Source organism: Alternaria burnsii, assembly GCF_013036055.1.
Source record: "Alternaria burnsii strain CBS107.38 chromosome Unknown 705, whole genome shotgun sequence".
Taxonomy (NCBI): Eukaryota; Fungi; Ascomycota; class Dothideomycetes; order Pleosporales; family Pleosporaceae; genus Alternaria; species Alternaria burnsii.
Genome location: NW_024066107.1, coordinates 541,575 through 558,937, shown reverse-complemented (window position 1 = coordinate 558,937; position 17,363 = coordinate 541,575). Strand labels below are relative to the sequence as shown.

At 51.3% G+C, this 17,363-nt stretch overlaps 6 protein-coding genes across 6 annotated transcripts; 5 read left to right on the top strand and 1 right to left on the bottom strand.

Moving 5' to 3' along the window:
* Window positions 1–668: 668 nt before the first annotated feature.
* Window positions 669–2,112, top strand: GT037_000206 (uncharacterized protein; the record flags this gene model as incomplete). Its single annotated transcript, XM_038925253.1, has 4 exons — window positions 669–700; window positions 842–1,026; window positions 1,084–1,304; window positions 1,360–2,112. 4 exons carry the CDS (start codon window positions 669–671, stop codon window positions 2,110–2,112), a joined length of 1,191 nt encoding a protein of 396 aa, XP_038791109.1.
* A 299-nt stretch (window positions 2,113–2,411) lies between these two features.
* On the bottom strand, window positions 2,412–3,477 carry GT037_000205 (uncharacterized protein; the record flags this gene model as incomplete). The annotated part of the gene is made up of 2 exons (XM_038925252.1): window positions 2,412–3,066; window positions 3,113–3,477. 2 exons carry the CDS (start codon window positions 3,475–3,477, stop codon window positions 2,412–2,414), a joined length of 1,020 nt encoding a protein of 339 aa, XP_038791108.1.
* Window positions 3,478–3,854: 377 nt separating this feature from the next.
* Window positions 3,855–5,689, top strand: GT037_000204 (uncharacterized protein; the record flags this gene model as incomplete). Its single annotated transcript, XM_038925251.1, has 3 exons — window positions 3,855–4,478; window positions 4,537–4,650; window positions 4,706–5,689. The coding sequence occupies 3 exons, from the start codon at window positions 3,855–3,857 to the stop codon at window positions 5,687–5,689; spliced, it is 1,722 nt and encodes a 573-aa protein (XP_038791107.1).
* Window positions 5,690–6,695: 1,006 nt separating this feature from the next.
* GT037_000203 (uncharacterized protein) lies at window positions 6,696–12,653 on the top strand (the record flags this gene model as incomplete). The annotated part of the gene is made up of 6 exons (XM_038925250.1): window positions 6,696–7,105; window positions 7,182–8,077; window positions 8,134–8,467; window positions 10,103–10,528; window positions 10,592–10,718; window positions 10,767–12,653. The coding sequence occupies 6 exons, from the start codon at window positions 6,696–6,698 to the stop codon at window positions 12,651–12,653; spliced, it is 4,080 nt and encodes a 1,359-aa protein (XP_038791106.1).
* A 1,058-nt stretch (window positions 12,654–13,711) lies between these two features.
* Window positions 13,712–15,386, top strand: GT037_000202 (uncharacterized protein; the record flags this gene model as incomplete). The annotated part of the gene is made up of 2 exons (XM_038925249.1): window positions 13,712–13,739; window positions 13,798–15,386. The coding sequence occupies 2 exons, from the start codon at window positions 13,712–13,714 to the stop codon at window positions 15,384–15,386; spliced, it is 1,617 nt and encodes a 538-aa protein (XP_038791105.1).
* Window positions 15,387–15,657: 271 nt separating this feature from the next.
* Window positions 15,658–16,375, top strand: GT037_000201 (uncharacterized protein; the record flags this gene model as incomplete). The annotated part of the gene is made up of 2 exons (XM_038925248.1): window positions 15,658–16,022; window positions 16,069–16,375. 2 exons carry the CDS (start codon window positions 15,658–15,660, stop codon window positions 16,373–16,375), a joined length of 672 nt encoding a protein of 223 aa, XP_038791104.1.
* Between the last annotated feature and the right edge of the window lie 988 nt (window positions 16,376–17,363).

The window sequence follows — 17,363 nt, the reverse complement described above, 5'->3', positions numbered from 1 at the left end:
GTATTCCAGACTCGCTTCGCAAGAAGAATGTGGGTGATGTTGAAATATCCATGGATGACCACTGTGGAGCGGGTTCCTATTTCGTTCCCGCATAGCACGCACGCCGTCTCCGTTAGAAGATGAGTCCCGTAACGACCCCACCCGAACCACTCACACGTGAAAGCGAGCGGCACTCAGGCCGACAAGGACCCCCTGACCTGTAACGACGCTCCACTTCCCAAGTCCTCCCCGTGTGTCAGTGCCATCGCTTTAGTGCTTCTGTGCTTTATACTTTGCCCAACAGCTCCAGAACACCCTCGCAGATGTTCGGATTATGACTTATCATCGCCTAATTCTGCGTTCGCATTGGCCGATCATTAGCTAAAGAAGCAAGGCACGTCATGGGTTTGAAGGGGCCTAAAGGGGATCCCGCGACAGGGTGCGGCGGTAGTGGTAAGTGGATTGGGAACATCTGGGGAGTTTGGTCAGGGCGCTGGGATGTGAGAAAGGTTTTCTTCTTCGCCTGTAGGCCTCGCCTTGACATTGTATATCATGACTTGGTGTGCCGCACTGCTTTGTATTTCGTGTTCGTGCATCATTGTCAACGCTACGGCGACTCTTGCTCCTCTTTGTTCGTGATACCTGGTGTACTTGCGAAGGATAGATGAGAGTTGTGTAACTTGTGCATCATGGCACCGATCATAAATCCCCAGGAGAGCCTGTAAGTCATTCGATCCTGTCTACTCGCCCATCATCGCTATTGGACCCTTTCTACACTCAGTCTCCGCGGTTCACTCAACCCATGTCATATCACGACCAGAAAACAGTACATTGGGTAACTTGTCACTGACAAGCTCTGCAGCCAGTCCTACCGCCGTCGTCTGGATGGCGTGGCTATCTCAACGTACATCCTAATCATGCTACTCGTCCCCCTTAAGGTCTACTGCCGGAAGCGACACGGGGGATGGCGTAATGTTCAGATGGACGACTATATGTCTATGGTAGCACTGGCCGTGGCTAACGGTTTCTTCTACGTGTGCATCATTGGTATGTCCCGCTCCATCTTGCCATATGAGCCGTAGGCTAACATCAAGTGCTTATCAGGTATGCGAGAGTCATTAGGACTACACATGTATGAAATCACCAACCCGCTACAAGCCATCGCCTTCCTTCGGAACATCTACATCGGCCAAATCCTTTATACGTTGAGCATCACAACTATCAAGCTTTCCGTTTTAGCATTCTACTGGCGGCTGTTTGAGATCAAATCCCGGAAGTTCATATATGTTGTTACTGCAGCGTCAATCGCATGGTGTATCGCTATTGTAAGCCGAACCTATTCCTCAGAATCCGATCCCATACAGCTAACACCCCTCACAGCTAGGCTGCGTAATCTTCAACTGCTACCCCATACAGGCCGCCTGGGACATCACTATCACAAACGGGAAATGCATTCAGACCCGCGACATTTACCTCGGCGGTTCGGTGCCCAATGTGTTCCTCGACTTCATCATCGTCGGCATGCCTCTTCCGCACGTCTGGCGCCTGCACGCACCGATTGCTCAACGCATCGTTCTAGCGGGCATGTTCGCCCTTGGCACCTTCATCGCCATCGTCTCGCTCGTACGGTTGATCATATTCCTGCAGATCCCCATCTCGGGTCAAGTCGACCCCACCTACAACTTCCGCGAGATCATCGTATGGTCTATTGTTGAAGTCAACGTCGGTCTCACATGTGCTTGTTTGCCTAGTCTGAAACCCGCTTTCAGATGGATCGGCCTTGATAGACTCTTTTCTTTTGCTTCTTCCCGCCCCTCGGATATGCAGTCGCCTGGACCGAGCTCGCATGGAGCTATAGACGACTTTGGGTCAAACCTGAAGAACTCTGGGAGGCCGAGGAAGAAGGGCGCTACTGGAGGCTTGTTCTCGACACTGGCGGGCATTAGTCGAGTTGAGGATGAGGAGGAGTTCAAGTTTGTTGATGACGATAGGCAGGGGAAGCATAACGTTGAGATTGAGATGGGCAGGAGGGCAAGCGATGACAGTGCACAGAGGACTGCGACAGGAGGAATTAGTGTGCAAAAGAACTGGAGTGTGCTTGTCGATGAGAGAAGGGCAGATCGAGATCGGTAGTAACGACTGAAACATGCATGGACAACCGAAGAAAAAGGAATGGATACAATAATTATACGACAGATAATGATGTCATGTCACAGAGACTCCAAACAATACACAGTTCAAAGACACACAATGCTGCTCGCTGTATGATATAGTCAAAATGCTGTGTCGGAGTTGAGGGGCTTAAGTACCTACTCGATTTTGAAGCGAAGTTGCGTCAAGATTGGGAAGGGGACATACCAAAGACCAACTATGTTCGCGAAGCGATGTGCGTGACAAACGGAGATGCGAAATACGTGATATTTTCTAGGTTGCTAATCAGTTCCTAAGCCGACTTCTACCTCGACTGAACGACGCAAAGGACCGCATGGAAATTTCCTTGCTCTTTGCAGGATAGATCGGATGCGGCGAAACAATAACTCAGATTCTCTAGATTCTCGATCGATGCTCACCGAACCCTCCATAGACATATCTTCTGGCAAGTGGAAGATGACAAAGCTGCAGTCAGCCTCGATGTTGTTGCATACGAGGACAAAGAAGTCCTCACATGACTTGGTTGTTTCTGTGAGCATCAGGGTTGCGTAGGACCAAGTTGTGCCTGGGTCGACTAGAGCGCGTCGCTTTTTGCTGCGATAAAGTCGCAGCTCAACCTCGAAAGCAGGGTCGGATGGATTCGTGTTTCGATTGCTAGCTTGAGATGTCATTCTGCTGTTCAATACTGAGTCTTCAGATTCATTGAAACTGTTATCCGTTTCTCCCTCTTCAGATTCTGTGCGTTGACTAGAGGTCTCGTCGTTTATCTTGTCAAAGTCGCCTCTCTTCGTTCCTAATACGTCCACAACGATTGTGTCGTCAGGATCAAACTCCAAAGTCTTCGAATCATTATGTATTTTCATGGTATAAAGCTCCGAGTCTGTCCCAGAGCTGGCTCCCTGGCAAAGCAAGATGGCTAGCAGGTGCTCTTTCAGGCTGACCTCATTAGCGCGTACCCTAGCCATCGATAGCTGAAACCCACATGGCGCTATCTCGCGGATAGATCAGGTCGCGAATATAGCTGATACCGTCCTGCGGTTTGAGCAGATGACGTTTTTCTCCAGGACCTGGTTCAGGCCATACCATGGGACCGTCCTTCTTTAAAAACTCGTCTATTTTTTTGCTAAGCGAATTCGGATCTGATGGATCAATTAGATTATCCTGTATCTGATGGCACATCAATAAACCGAAAAGAGCCTGCAGTCCAGCTGTATATAGCGCAGGGACTGGCCTGTAGTTGGACATTGGGTTTCTTACTATGTGGTTGGGATCTATCCCATAAGTCTCCAATCCAAGAGATTGGATGTATTTGTCAAGTTCAACACGGTCAACTCTCTTCTTTCCCATTTTTGCACATAAACAATGCTATCGCAGAGGCATAGGGGTGTTGTGGTTGTCTGCGGAAGCTTGCCACGAACAGCTGCAGACTTTTTCTGTTGTTCGTTCTCAAATGTCTTGATCTTGCATCAGAAGCTGTTCTGTCCTTCTTGCGTAGTGAAGGATTCTTCGCTTAACGTATTCGCTTGTCGTACGTAGAGTGGAGTATATGTGAGATAGATTGAAGAAAGATCTCGTGTTGTTCGGGATGCGAGATGTCACTAGGTGAGGTGGCCAATCGGACCCCTGCCTGCCAGCCAGCTGCCGACAAGGCTCCGTTCCTCATACATCAGAACAGCGAACCATCACCGTCTACTCCAAACGGTCGCTGTCGTGTAACCGCCGGGATGTCACCTCGCAAGCGTCTTATTCCGGTGCAGCCTCAAAGAGCTCGAAAGAGTGTGCGCACGCCCGTGTTGAAAAATCCATCAGCAAGCTCTAAGCGCGCACACGACTCCAGCCTCGACAAGTCCAGCCCTCAGCCTGATCGCGAGATCCAGTCACAAATTCCTTCCAATGTGACAAGCGACGCCTCGAAAGCGCAAACACCGGAGAACCACGGGCTTCCGTTACGTAGTAACGTGTCGAGCGAACTAACTTCGCCCATGATGTCACCTGGGCTGCGTGCGCTCGACACGTCCCTCCATGAACAGGCTCGAAACGCCTGTCCTACCACCGCATACGATTGCTTTAGCTCGCAACCTCACCAGAAAGGCCACTTCTACTCCGCAAATCAGCTCTTTCAACAAGGTGTCTGGATTGGCTACTTGGCTCCCGAAAGGCAAAACGAGTCATTTCGCGGGCTGCCCTCTTTCCACCAACTCAAGGTCAACTGGGCCAAGTTCCAAGGACCATGTCCTCCAATAGTTGATGGTTCTCCCAGAGAGAATCGCAACGCTATCTGCCGAGGCTGTGCCAGTGACGAGTCTGCTCTCATTGCTCTAAGTGAGGTGCAGTTCGGAACTAGGGTCGTAAGTTGTGCTCAGATCGGCTACAGAGCCATCGGGCCATCGTGTTGACGAGATACAGAAGGTCGTGATCATGCCTCTCGACGGCGACGACGATGCTGGAGTTTTTGCAATCATGATTCCTCAAACGAATGACAGGTCTTTACATGGTCTCCAATCCTTTCGTCCTTACGAAGTACGTCTTATGCCTATAAGACTTATGTGAAACATACACTAACATGCTGTTTGAGCATATTAAGTTTTACAATGACGGCAAAGGACAGGAATTTGTTAACAATTACATGATGCTCACTCTCCGTAACCCTGACAGCGATGCTGGAACACTGGAAACAGTTCTCACAGCATTGCCACCGAAAGAGCGTGCCGATATTGCTTTGAAGTTAAAACAATTGCCATCACGTGACGAACGTCTTTCCTCCACTCCCAGACTATCGAAACTTTCTGACGTGGATGCCACACCTCTGGCACCGCCTGTCATGAGTAAAGCACACGTTGATAATAGCGATGCTCGAATCGATGAGCCGATGGATGAGCCGATGGATGAGCCTATGGATGAGCCGATGGATAAGCCTATGGATGAGCCTATGGATGAGTCTGCGACGCGGAAACGGCGCAAGATCAGCGACAGTGCCGCGAACAAGTCTGGGCCTGTACGAGAAAGTCCTACAGGCTGCAGTGTTGACCTTGCGCAGCCGCCACCACCGCAGTCGCCACCACGGCCACAACAAACACCCCAAAGGACCCCAACTCCTGCCAATGATGTAAAGCATCATGGTTCGATAACATCAGCGCCATCGAGGCCTCCATCTCAAGCTACCAGTGTTGCAAGTTTCTCGAACGGCATATCTCTTGACCTGACCGATGAGCAAGCTGCGCGGATCTGCTTCATCTGGGCAGTAGTTGACGATGATATTGAATATGAATTCGTGCATGCATTGGTCGAGTGCAAGTCATTCGGAGGCTTGCTCGGTCTTCTGGAGGAGGATGCTGAGGCTATCCCATCTGCTGCCAGCATGATTAGCAGAACAAACGTCTGGCGACTGACGTACCGTCTCGGTGACGGTCCCAGCAAAGCAGTCGTGCTGCGTAAAGGCACTGAAGTTGCGTTCAATCGTCTGCAATTTACAATTGCACAGGCTTCTATCTGGCAAGAGAATCCTAATGCTAAGATCGATATCGAACTCAAGTCGTTGAGCAGACCGGATCCTGTGTGAGCGACATCAAACGACAGGTAGCGACAGCGCCTCTTCCTACCCTTGCGGATTTTGATCTACCTACAAGCGTGCTTTCTATCTCTTTGACCGACATCTGGATACCACTGCAAAGTGTGTTGACCGCGTTTTGCGTTGATTTACATATACCCCGGATCAACACCTATGGTTGTTGAGCGAATTGGTCGGAAGTTTTGATTGTCGGAAACGTATCTGCACAATATTGGTGTGCCCTGGTGGTGCTGTGTAGATGTAGTTCAATGTACGTACGTCTAGAGAATCCAATTCTGCCTTTGCATGGGTCTCGCCGCATAGTCTTGAAATGCTCTTGTTTGGACATATATTTACGGCTCGGAAGGCGCCACAACGCAATGGTTCCGCGTCGCATGCATGAAACCGAAAAAGCCCACTATCGCTCAGCGGATGCCTGGTGCTGAAACAGGCTATGAGAAAAGCGCAAAGTATCCATAGAGCTCGGACTCATCAACGACGACCATCAGTAGCGGACTGGAACACACATGCAAGTCGCAGAAGAACAGCATTGTGCACAATACATTGTGTAAGTGTTTGGGGGCGATCGTCGTACTAACGCCACATTTCAGCCAATCGGCAAGAATTGCCCTGTGGTTCCGCCTGCCATCCCCAGGTGGGCGCCGCTAACCCTGTAAACGAAGCTTTCATACGCTATGGTTTCTTCATCTGTACTCTTATCATCTATCATATTCTCATTTCATCTTCGGAATGCCGTTCGTTTCCCTTGCGCACCATAGTGCTGACTCGTACATGCTCTGAGCGGCCCGTTTACAAGATTGCACCATCGTCCTCCCGCAGTCTTGAGAGCATCTGCATGTAATCATACCCGAGAAAATCAGCAATACACATCACGCTCCCCGGCAAAGTTGCGAAGCCACGGCGCTCGGTGCTTATACGACTACTTACAGAAGCATTGATAGCTTACACTCAGCTTACCTGGAGAAATACTGCGATTCATGCATCAAGCCCAGACATCATGGACGGCTCGGCTATCACGTACGCAACGTCCAAGGACTGGCTGGACATCATGAAGAATCGATCAAAAGTGCGCATGCACGAGCTGATCGAGCGTCTTGGACTACGCGCAAAATGGTCGTCCAATAAACGCGGCAAGACAAACTTTGAATCCGCCCTGGTGCGCGAACTGGTCGCAGATATGGGTGATGTCGTCTCCACACTACCAAAAGAGCCAGATGAGCTTATGAAGTTTCTAAGCGACGAGGGAAGTCTGAAAGAGGAGGTTGATGGCTTACTTGAGAAACATGGCGCTAAGGTCTGGGGAAGAGTGGGGGACCGTGAGCATCTAATCACAGCGAACGAACCCGGGGTTGAAGAAGGTCTCTACCCCAGGGATCTCTACATTGAAAACGAGGAGGACAGGGCACTGTAAGTAAACCTCAGGGCAAATCCTTTATCTGGGAGTCCTTGGTATAGAATCGAACAATTGCTAATCGCCACCTAGAATTCACAAACTCCTCCATTGGTGGATCGGACTGAAAGCATGCAATGTCATTCTTGCGCGCGAACGTCTGGACCGCGAAAGAAGAAAGAAGGCAGAGAACCGACAAGCGCGAGCTGACGCCGAGTTTTCTGGTCAGCAAGAGGGTGGTACGCCAGCATCCTTTGTTGCGCTTGCACCAAATTCAGTATTGCATGATGGCGACACAGCCTCACGTGGAAGCCCCATGTCATCGAGCGCGATGCTTACGCCTCCAGAATCTGGTGAGAGTCCTACTATAGGACCTCGAGAAGGAGCCGGGTTCACAGCTCTCAACGGCAGTGCACATGCGACGAATGGTAACGCAGCGTTCACGTCCACGAAAACACACGAACAGCAGGTTTCGCAACAGCCCAATAGTATCGTCGAGGGTGTCTGGAATAAGCTCGCTGCTGAGGCATCCAAATCTCGGTACCTTAGCACACTGTCAGGACCTGCTCCCACCCAGGCCGCACATTCTACAGAAACCAAAGCAGCAGTACAACAGCAGATCGCAAACGCAACCCAAGCTGCTGCCGATAGGCAAATTAGTGTTCAAATGGCCGCGCTGGTCGCAAGCTTTCGGTCGGATGACGGTGTACCAGAAGAGCTACCACAGCCAAACAACAGTATGTCGTATCGTGGGTTGGACTACGATGGCTTACGAGCACTACGCCAGTATATCTACGGAGAAGAGCGTGGCGTCTCAATGGACGAGGAAGCTCTCCTTAACCAACTTGAAAGAACATGGCGAGAAGGCGTCCGAGCCGACTACAACAGGATAATTGAGAACATTCCCGTCTTCATCGCCAGGGAGCGAGCATTTTTAACATGGGTGGAACTGAAGCGACATTTATCAGCTCTGTTACGAGCAAACGACCGTACGTCTCACCCAGCTGGAGATCTATCTAGCTTTCACATGCTTACTTCAACACAGGTTGGTCAGCCGAAGGCCACACAGCCGCCGAAATTGAGCGCCGCATTCAACAGCACCGCACACTTATGGGCTGCACACAAACGATCATCGCCAACTTTGAAGACATTGGCCAAGGCTTCGGTCTCGGCCCCAATGTCGCTGTGGACCGCGATGAGCTGCTGCGACAAGCTCTCGTGGTATTAGCTGGGGAAAAGTATGCTGTTGAGATGCAGTGGAAGCCTGTAGACTTTACGCAAGTCATGGGATGGCTGCACGACCACTTGGAAAGCTTCCGCAAGGAAGAAGAAGAAGAGGGAAAGGGTATGCTCTGGTATATTGGCGAGTCACGACGCTAGTCGCGATTACTATTATCCTGATACGCACGTATCATGTGCTGCGCTGGTGTAGTCGTAAAATCTGTGTACGTGGATCTTACAGGCGTTCAGGTTTTCAGGGTGCCGATCGATCAGCAGGGTTGAGGCCCCACTAGGCGTCCAATTCGGGAAAATAAGCTATTCGGGTAGGTCAGCCGTAAAGTGGTTTCAGCTACTTGATCATGTTACAGGACCGTGTAGGATTACACTAGCTCAGCTGTGCCTCACCCCATCACCATGCCGTACGCAAACTATGCGACAAAGTAATTGCTTTATTGCGATCGCCTTGTCGAGATCGGATAGGGAGCGCGTGTGAGCAGCGTTCAATAGTTCGGCAACTAGTTTCCGAACAAATACACGGCTCGGCAGCACTTCGCAGTATACCCTTTCGCTTAGTCTACTCCCTGCAGCCAAGGGGGCGTGTCTTCAGGCTCCGCACTGCGCCGTAAATCTCCCTAATGCCACGTTCCTATTTTAGAGTGGAGTGACCGCGCCGCACATTCGTCACATCGCTTCACATTTTTTTCTTTCGAGCTGTGGCGTTGACACGACATTTCGCTTTACTTCCCATCAATACCATGCGACCGCGGTTGAGAAAATGATGAAGTGCACAGTTGAGTAATCAAAGTTGGGTAGTACAAGTGTACCTAGGTGTAGATACGGCCAGGACAAGCGCGTCATAGATGCATATGTAGTTGTAACTCCTGACCACGATACCAACGACATATATCCCCGGCTATACGAAACAGTGATAGTGCCGCTTATTCGTTCATGGCATGTGGCGGCTAATGGTGGCTTTGAGTAAGAAGATCGGATGTTTTGGCCTATGCGAGTAAGAGTTGTGCTGCTAGCGACAAAGTCATTTGTACCTCGTGTATGATGAGCATCCCTGCGATAGATATGATTAGCATAATCCAGCAAATGACCACTTCGCTCATAGTGCAAGCGTCGTACATTGAACAAGCAAGGGTGAAGGGGCCCGCTCCGTAGGAACGAATGAGGATGGGGCGGTACTATGATTACACTCGATGGGGATTTATTGGCGTGCGAGTCATTAACTTCGGAGTGCAGACGCGTATTACCTCTGCACATGTTTTGTTGCGGCCCCTGCCGGATCACTGTCTCGCGTCTAGGCACCTCTTTTCTGGGTATCTTTTCGACGCAGCGTACCGTCGTTCGCATTCTACACGTCACCGGCATCAATCATCATCACCAATCAATCTTTCGCCGCCCAACGCCCCCACAACAAACTCTTCCGTCCCTACTCAAGTGTACAGTTGCATCGCAATTTGTTCTTCCTGTGTGTACAGGGGCTTTGATTCTTTGTCTAGACGGGTAGCACGATCGGCATCTGAGACTGGACAAAGTTTTTTTGGGGTAGCAGCAGCTGGCAATAAGAAAACTTTGTTCCAAGGCGGCTTAGTGGAACGTACTCCTTTTACCTTTGCCGAGCGAGCTACCATCAATCACCCCAACCTTGGAACTCAAGCGGATCCATCACATTTTGGCGCACGCGCCATTGATTGTCATCCCCATCCGCTTACTTTTCCATCATCGTTTTCCTGCTTCCTATTTCACTGTTGACGTACCCGCCGTCACCCATGTGGCGCCATGAGCTCAAAAGATAACTTGGCCCTGGATCTTGAGCACGGCGTGCGACGATGGGATCGCGCTCGATGGATCTCTGTCTTCAGCTCGCATAATCCAACTATACGCGAAGTGACGGAATGCTTGGGTCTGGGCCTATCCGCGTCTTCCTCCACCACCAACCGCGGCATTCCGAAGTTCGACAACCCAGACTACCGCAAGTTGTCGAGTGAGGTGACGAAACTATCAAAGGAACTACCAAAAGAAAGAGATGCATTGCTGGATTTTGCAGCGGATCCGAGTTCCCTGAACCAGGAGCTTGAAGAGCTGCTAGCGAGTTACGGACCCGCTATTTGGGGCAGGGATGCAGACCGGAGCTGTTTACTTACACCAGACCCGACCAAGAAGACGTACAACAAGGACCTGTTTTACGAAGAACCTGAGCATAAGGATATGTAAGTTGTGTTGATAAGCATGTCAGGTGTCAAATGTCAGGATGTGCGCTAAACCCGATTCAGTCTCAAGATCCATCTGCATCGGTGGATCATCATCAAAGCGTGCTACTATATCCGCAACATGAAGCTGAAGAGGCCGTCGGGCGCGAACGAGTATGACCAGCTCGCCGACATCGATGGCGAGGGTCTTGTAAGTGATGATACTACCTTGATGCTGTCGTCTGACTAACAATGGTAGTCGCCGCATGGAACGCCACAGTCACTCACTCCACCAGATCCGGAAACTGTTGCCACCACCGAATTTGAAGTTAAACCCATCAATCTGAAGAAGCGCAAGAGCAATGCTCACCTGACCATGTCTGACGACGACGAACTTGAAGCCTCCCCTGTTAAGCGGCCTTACAGCACGATGCCCGTGAGTCGAAAAGGCAGTCCGAGAAAGTCACTGAAGTCACTCTACCCTGCGGGTCCAGGCAGCACAGAGAACATTCCTCCAATGCCGACACATAGCCTTCTCCATCGATTCTCCCCGGCGCCAGGAACCGCATCCGAGCCCGCTCGATTACAGCTCAGTCCCCTATCAAACAATGACCTGAACGGCGTGTCAAGGCCTTCCGCTGTCACGCAGAATTCTACGAGTTCAGCACCTGGAGGCTTCACCGCAGTTAATACTGGAAGTTTTACTGCTGTCAACAACACACCTTCTGCGAGTGAGCCACCCCGAGAACCAGTACGGGAACAAACAAGAGAGCCTTCGAGGGAAGTGCATCGAGCTCCTCATCCAATTGGGCATCGTCACAGCAACAGCTATACAAGCCCATATGAGCCATCCTCACATAGTACGGCAATGGCTCGATCTGCTACAGACACACCTCGCTCTGCACCGCCAGCTACTCCTACGCCGGCTCCCAACCAAGGATTCTCAGCAGTCAGCACATCTTCAGCAGCTAATGGAGCGGGCGCACATATGAAGAAGGAGTCTCCTGCCGTTCAGCCTGTTCAACATGCGCATATTGCTCCACAACCACAACAGCAATCACAACCGCCGCAACCGCAACAGCAGCCACCGCAAGCACAGCCACAAGGATCACAACAGACACCGTCTCATACTCCACATCAGCATCACGCGTCGCCACATGGGCAACCACCTCAACCGCATCATTCTCAGCATGCGCATCTCCCTTCTCATCCGCACATTCAGGCTCAACATCAGCCTCTACCTCGACCACCAAGTCGGGCTAATACCCCAAGCCATCCTTTCGGCCGTTCTCTTGCACCTCATCCCCGCAGTAGATCTAGTACACCACTTGCGCAGGCCGCACCTAATCAGCCGGCGACGGCACCTAATAAGCAGGTCACATCTGCACCCGCGATACAAAGCGCTCCAGCGTACGGCATACAGCTCGTACCGACGCAAGAAGCACCTCCAGCACCATCGAGCAGGCAGCGACTGCCATCAAATTCTAGTCAACCTGCTGCACCACAACATGCGTCACCTCATCAATCTCACCAGCCTGTACTAAAAAGCCAACAACCGCAACAACCACCAGAAATGGCTCATGCCGTCCAGCCACCACAGACCTTCCCTAGGGGCTCAGTATCTACATCCACAGCCGACCTTCGGCTCCTCCAATGCGAAGTAACAGCTGGCCTCTTCACATTCTTCTACCCACGTACCACGATGCCACCAGATGAGCCCGCCCTGCTTGTGCGCATGCACACGCTCTGGTTCCACGGTGAGAGCCTCTTCCGCGCCGAGCTTCCTCAACACTTCGACCTCGTCTCCAAGATCCTGACGGCTTGGCTGCACGAACGCCAGGCCATCGCCTCGTTGCGTCATTCTATGCAAGCGAATCCTGGTGTCTCGCACGTAGGGCTGGTAGATCGTTTGCTCGCCATGAACGATCTCCGGGCTATGCGACTGAAGTGGAAGAACATGAGTTCAATTGATGGACTGAGTCCCGAGGATCTGCTCTGCATGGCGTTTAGAGTCATGACGAACACCGAGGGCTCGGAATACCTATTCAAGGACGGGCTGGCTAGGCTCGAGCTTGGCGTTTTCGAGTTCCTACGCAGCGAAGACTCGAAGATTGTTATGCAGAGGCGGGATACTAGGGCCGGGTGAACCGGCGGCCTGAGCACGATGTCGTTGCTTTCTTCGATCTGTCTTTAGGTTCTTTGCTTTCTTTTTTCCTTTACAAGTCTGGGTATCTCGTTTATCTCGTTTTACTTGTACCTGTACTAATGCAGCTGCCTACGATGGTAGCTTAGCGTGGGTTGGGCCCTTGCGTAAGTTCTTGCTTGCTTTTCACCATTTAGCGACGGCGTTTGGGCATTACCACTTTGTTTCTTTGCTTATCTGCAATACGAAAAGCGGGTGCGGTTTCCGATAGCTTGTGTTACTAAATTGGTACTACTACTTCGTTGTAATGGATGAAGAGTGTGGCTGGTAATGATTGTGGGTTGGGAGGTAGCATGGTGACGGCAATGGCTTGTATGACGCGGCCTTCAGCGAGCGAGTTGTAGAATGAAGCTTGCATCGACCATTCCATGTTTGTGCCTAGCCTGTGGAGGTTTGTCGTCGTATGCTGCGGCAGATGTTGAGACTCGATCTGATAGCCGGCCAAGGACCCAATCAACAGTCTGTGAGTCGCGTCGATATGGGGCGGAAATCTTGTTGGGGGTTCCAGACCAATATCGTCGTCTGACCTCACGTCTTCACGTGCGCAGTACACATCCCAGACGATGCGCATCATGGCGACACCCACCCACCAATCCTGCGCAGCATACCCACGACACCATTTCTACGCGTCTCGCGTCCTTGCAGCCCTCTTTCCGTCCTTGATGCGAACATGGCAAGGATGAGATATGTCCCCCCCTGCGACGCGTCTTCCCGGCGGCCGCCCGCTGTGGCTGCCAGTCTAAGACATCCGTCTGCCTCATGTCTCATGACTACCTCCAGCCACGCCCACTCACCGTTACTGCCCACGCACCCCTACTGCCATGTATAGCCTCGTGGGTAGTTCACGCGCTCGCTGTAGCCGCACACCACTCCGCGACGGCGTCTGAAGATCGTTCGCATACAAACCTTAGGCGCCGACGGTCCCTAGACGGCATTGCTCTTCTCGCATATGACCCTATGGCCGGTTGCTTGCATCGCACCGCACAAGTAGTTTCGGCGCCATGGTGCTGAGACTCTTTGCGCCGCCTGGTATGCCATTGCAGAATACACAAAGTCGGAGAGGTTGCTGATCAGACGGTGCGTGCAGGTGAAGGCCAACATCGACTTGTCCCGAAACGACCGGATCCTATCGGTGCCAATGCGACCCTCCAGTATTCCGTGCTTTCCTCGACCGTTGTTGCCGCCGCCTATACGTCCTTTGCATCGAGATATAGTCAGAGAGTAACTCCTGCGCAGCCGCTGTCTAGAGCCGCTGTCTTCATACGGGCTTCCGCCAGACTGGGGATTTGGACAGGTGTGGCAGGAGCGGCGCTCAACTGGTATTACTACTCGGCTTTCGCCAAGGTGGTGGTGTCGCAAAAGGTGCCAGAAATCAACAACTGGAAGCTCTTTGAGCGGACAAAGTCACACACTGTTGATGATGGCGCTTTGGCAGGCGCGGCATTGGGGCTCGCTGCCTCGGTGCCGTCGCTGATTATGCGCCGGCCTGCTATACCACGATGGACACGATGTTTGGGCATGATGAATACCGGTGCTTGTGCAGGCGTGCTGGGAGCGCATGCATACTTCCAGTACACTGGAGAGAGGCAGGAGGCTTATAAACACCTTGGTCGGCAACTCAAGCGAAGATCACTTGAGTTCTGGGCCATCTTCTGGGACGCAGAGATGATGGCTAGTCTCGATCCTATCATGCAGCAGTACGTACGACACAACGGTTTCTGGTACACAAGATGGCTGCCTGAGGAAGTCTTCGATCGAGAAGTACATGCCAGCGAACCCTTCGCCGGCAGCGAAGTGCCCGCCGCAATCACTGAAGCGCCTGTTGAAGAGCAGCCGCCGTTCTACATTACACCCATCGAGTACGCCCAAGACTTGCGTCAGATTGACGTACAAAGCACCAAAGCCAAAATCGAAGCCATGGAGGCGGACAGACAGGAACTCCTCAAGGAAGCCGAATACCTTCTGTTTGTCAACGCACAGCAGCAGTACGAATACTGTCACTTGGATACGATGGATGATGAAGAACGGCACCGACGTCTTCAGGAGATCCATGTCGTCGACGTAGCGTACAATCGCCTTCGCGCTGCAGCGAATGACATCGATGTCAAGCTCATCCATTGGCGCATGTCGCTCAAGCACAAGCTTGTTTGGGAAATAGCCACGACCGCTACCTCTGCCACCTCCTCTACCTCCAGCACGATGACGACTCGAACAGATGCCCTCGCCGACTGGCTACCCGCCCCTCAAGCCTTGACTTCCTTCGCGACGCACAAACCGACGTATTCGATGGGCGAGATTGAAAAGGTACATTGGCAGATTGCGGCTGAGGTCAAGAGGTTCGAGGAGGGATACAGGGATGAGAGATACCCAAAGGAGAAGAGAGAGAGGTGGAAGAGGGATGCTGAGGATGGGAGTAGGATACTGAGGGCGGCCGACCATGTCCTGTGGAGGCTGATGAAGGCGAGAGAAGGGACTGACGATGGTGACGCGAAGAATGATGGGGTTGTGGTTGGGCATGAGAAGAGTGCTGCTCCTGCAGGCCAATCGGCAGTCACGACTGAGGCCGCAAAGCTGGACACGGCAGCCACTCCTGCCAGGAAGGAGCTTGAAAAGCCTCGTGTGGATGACAAAGTGACGAAGACACGTACTGGTGCTCTGGATGCTGATAAGTCCTGATACGGACTTCTCGCACATGTATATTATGGGTTATGTTTCCTTTCATTCTCATCAGATGGGCGCTCGGGATACGGTGTTGGAGGTTAATGCTCATTTCTCACCTTCATCTCTCATCAATTGTGTTCAAATTCACATTCACTTTTTTCTGACGCCTACGCGCCGTCACTCAACGTCCAACTTCTCATACTGCCATAAAACCGTACAATCTACCTTCGCCGATACTACAATTCAAACTCGTACCAAATACCTCAAGAGACACCAAGGCGAGGTCATGCACGGTCCGCTTCCTGCAGAGGTCGCTGCTTCCTTGCTCAGTTATTCCAGTGCAAGTACAAGTAGGGTCACGCCTCTCTCTTCGCGACTAGATTCTACGACACGGCAGCTCGATCGCGAAGACGGAACTGCGATATCTGGACGGAACGACTCAACTGGGTCAAGGACAAATCAACCGCTTCACTCTCTATTCGCAATGAACCATGCTACCTCTTCCACGGCCGTTATAGAATACCTTGATAAACTCGACAAGCTTCCGGACTGTGGAAAGAGGGAGAGAATAGAGAAGAGAAAGAGGACGCTTGAAGCGCTGGATTATCTTGAATCTGAGATGCGTCGGCTCAGGCTCAATGATCATAAGATGTACGACGCGTGGGACAAACACAGGATGAAAGCCTATATGGAGGATGTACGCTCGTTGTACGGTCTTGACGAACATGTTTCTCTCGTACCTCGACAATTTTGGGTCGCCAAGTTTTCCGGAAGCTACCACACTCGATGCGATTGAAGAGTCCTTATCCGAGATCGCTCTCTTTCTACCCGCTAAAATAGTAGTCAAGGACTATATCGATCACTTCCCTATCGCTGTCGCCGCCTGGCTCACATACCTTCGGGCTATCCTCTCAGTCCGTACCGCGCATACTACCGCACTTCTCCCATCGCAGATTCTGAGTCCATTCACGATCAAAATCAAGAGTTCATGTCTCATCACTTGATTAAGGAAGGCGCATCATGACTACTTGGCAACGGAGACTGGGGGTTTGCCCGTTTATAAGATGCTAGCTGCTGGATTTGTTATGCTGCAGGAAATGCTTGAGAAGAGGAAGCTTGAGATGAGAATCAGGGAAGGGCTGGAAAGTTTGGAGAGATATTTGATAGGGCTGGACGATGAGTTGGGTGAGGGAGCGGGACAGTGGATTGTTTCTCAGCAGACTTAGAATAACAGGCGGGAGTAGAGAAATGGGTCGAAGATCGATGCACTCAAGATGCTGAATGTACGCAGTGTAGGCTTCCTAATAGCTTAAGTCAGTTCAATACTCACGTAAAATTGAAAATCGACTTTGAAGCCGGCTATTGAAAATCAACAAACGCCCCAGAAAGTCCAAAGTTCCAGCCAAATACGTGTATGTGTTTTTAGCGCCTCTCGACTCATGCTATATAAAGTCCGCTTTCCTGCTTTGATTCTCTTTCCACCAACACCCTCCATTTCTATACCAAAAAAAAGAACTTGACGTCCAGTTAATGTCCAAAAAACAGAGGAATTCAACCCATGAGCAGAGCGAACGCTCTTCTCTCTCCAAAAACTACACCTTCCATAATACATGTGTTGTTCGCTCCGGAAACTTCCTGAACCGGATCGCGCTGGTGTTGTGTGCGTCCAGCTCAGCTGTACGGTTTATCCAAAATCATGGCGAGGACGCGCTGTCATACCCTCAGGAACGGGATTCTTCCAAACATGGCGCACGACGTGGACATGTGGATAAAACGAGATTGTTAAGGGATTTGATGGGTATCCTTCGCAGCATGGCTGCAAGAGCTCAAAATCATCATTTTTGAAGACCATGGCCTTTCGCCTAATTCACTTTCAATACATGATGTTGTGCGCTACCTATCCGACGACGTCCGCTTAGTGTCGGAGCTGGCTATTTAAACAGCTCAGCTTATACTCTTCCTTTTCGACATCATTTCGCTCCTCGTTCTACC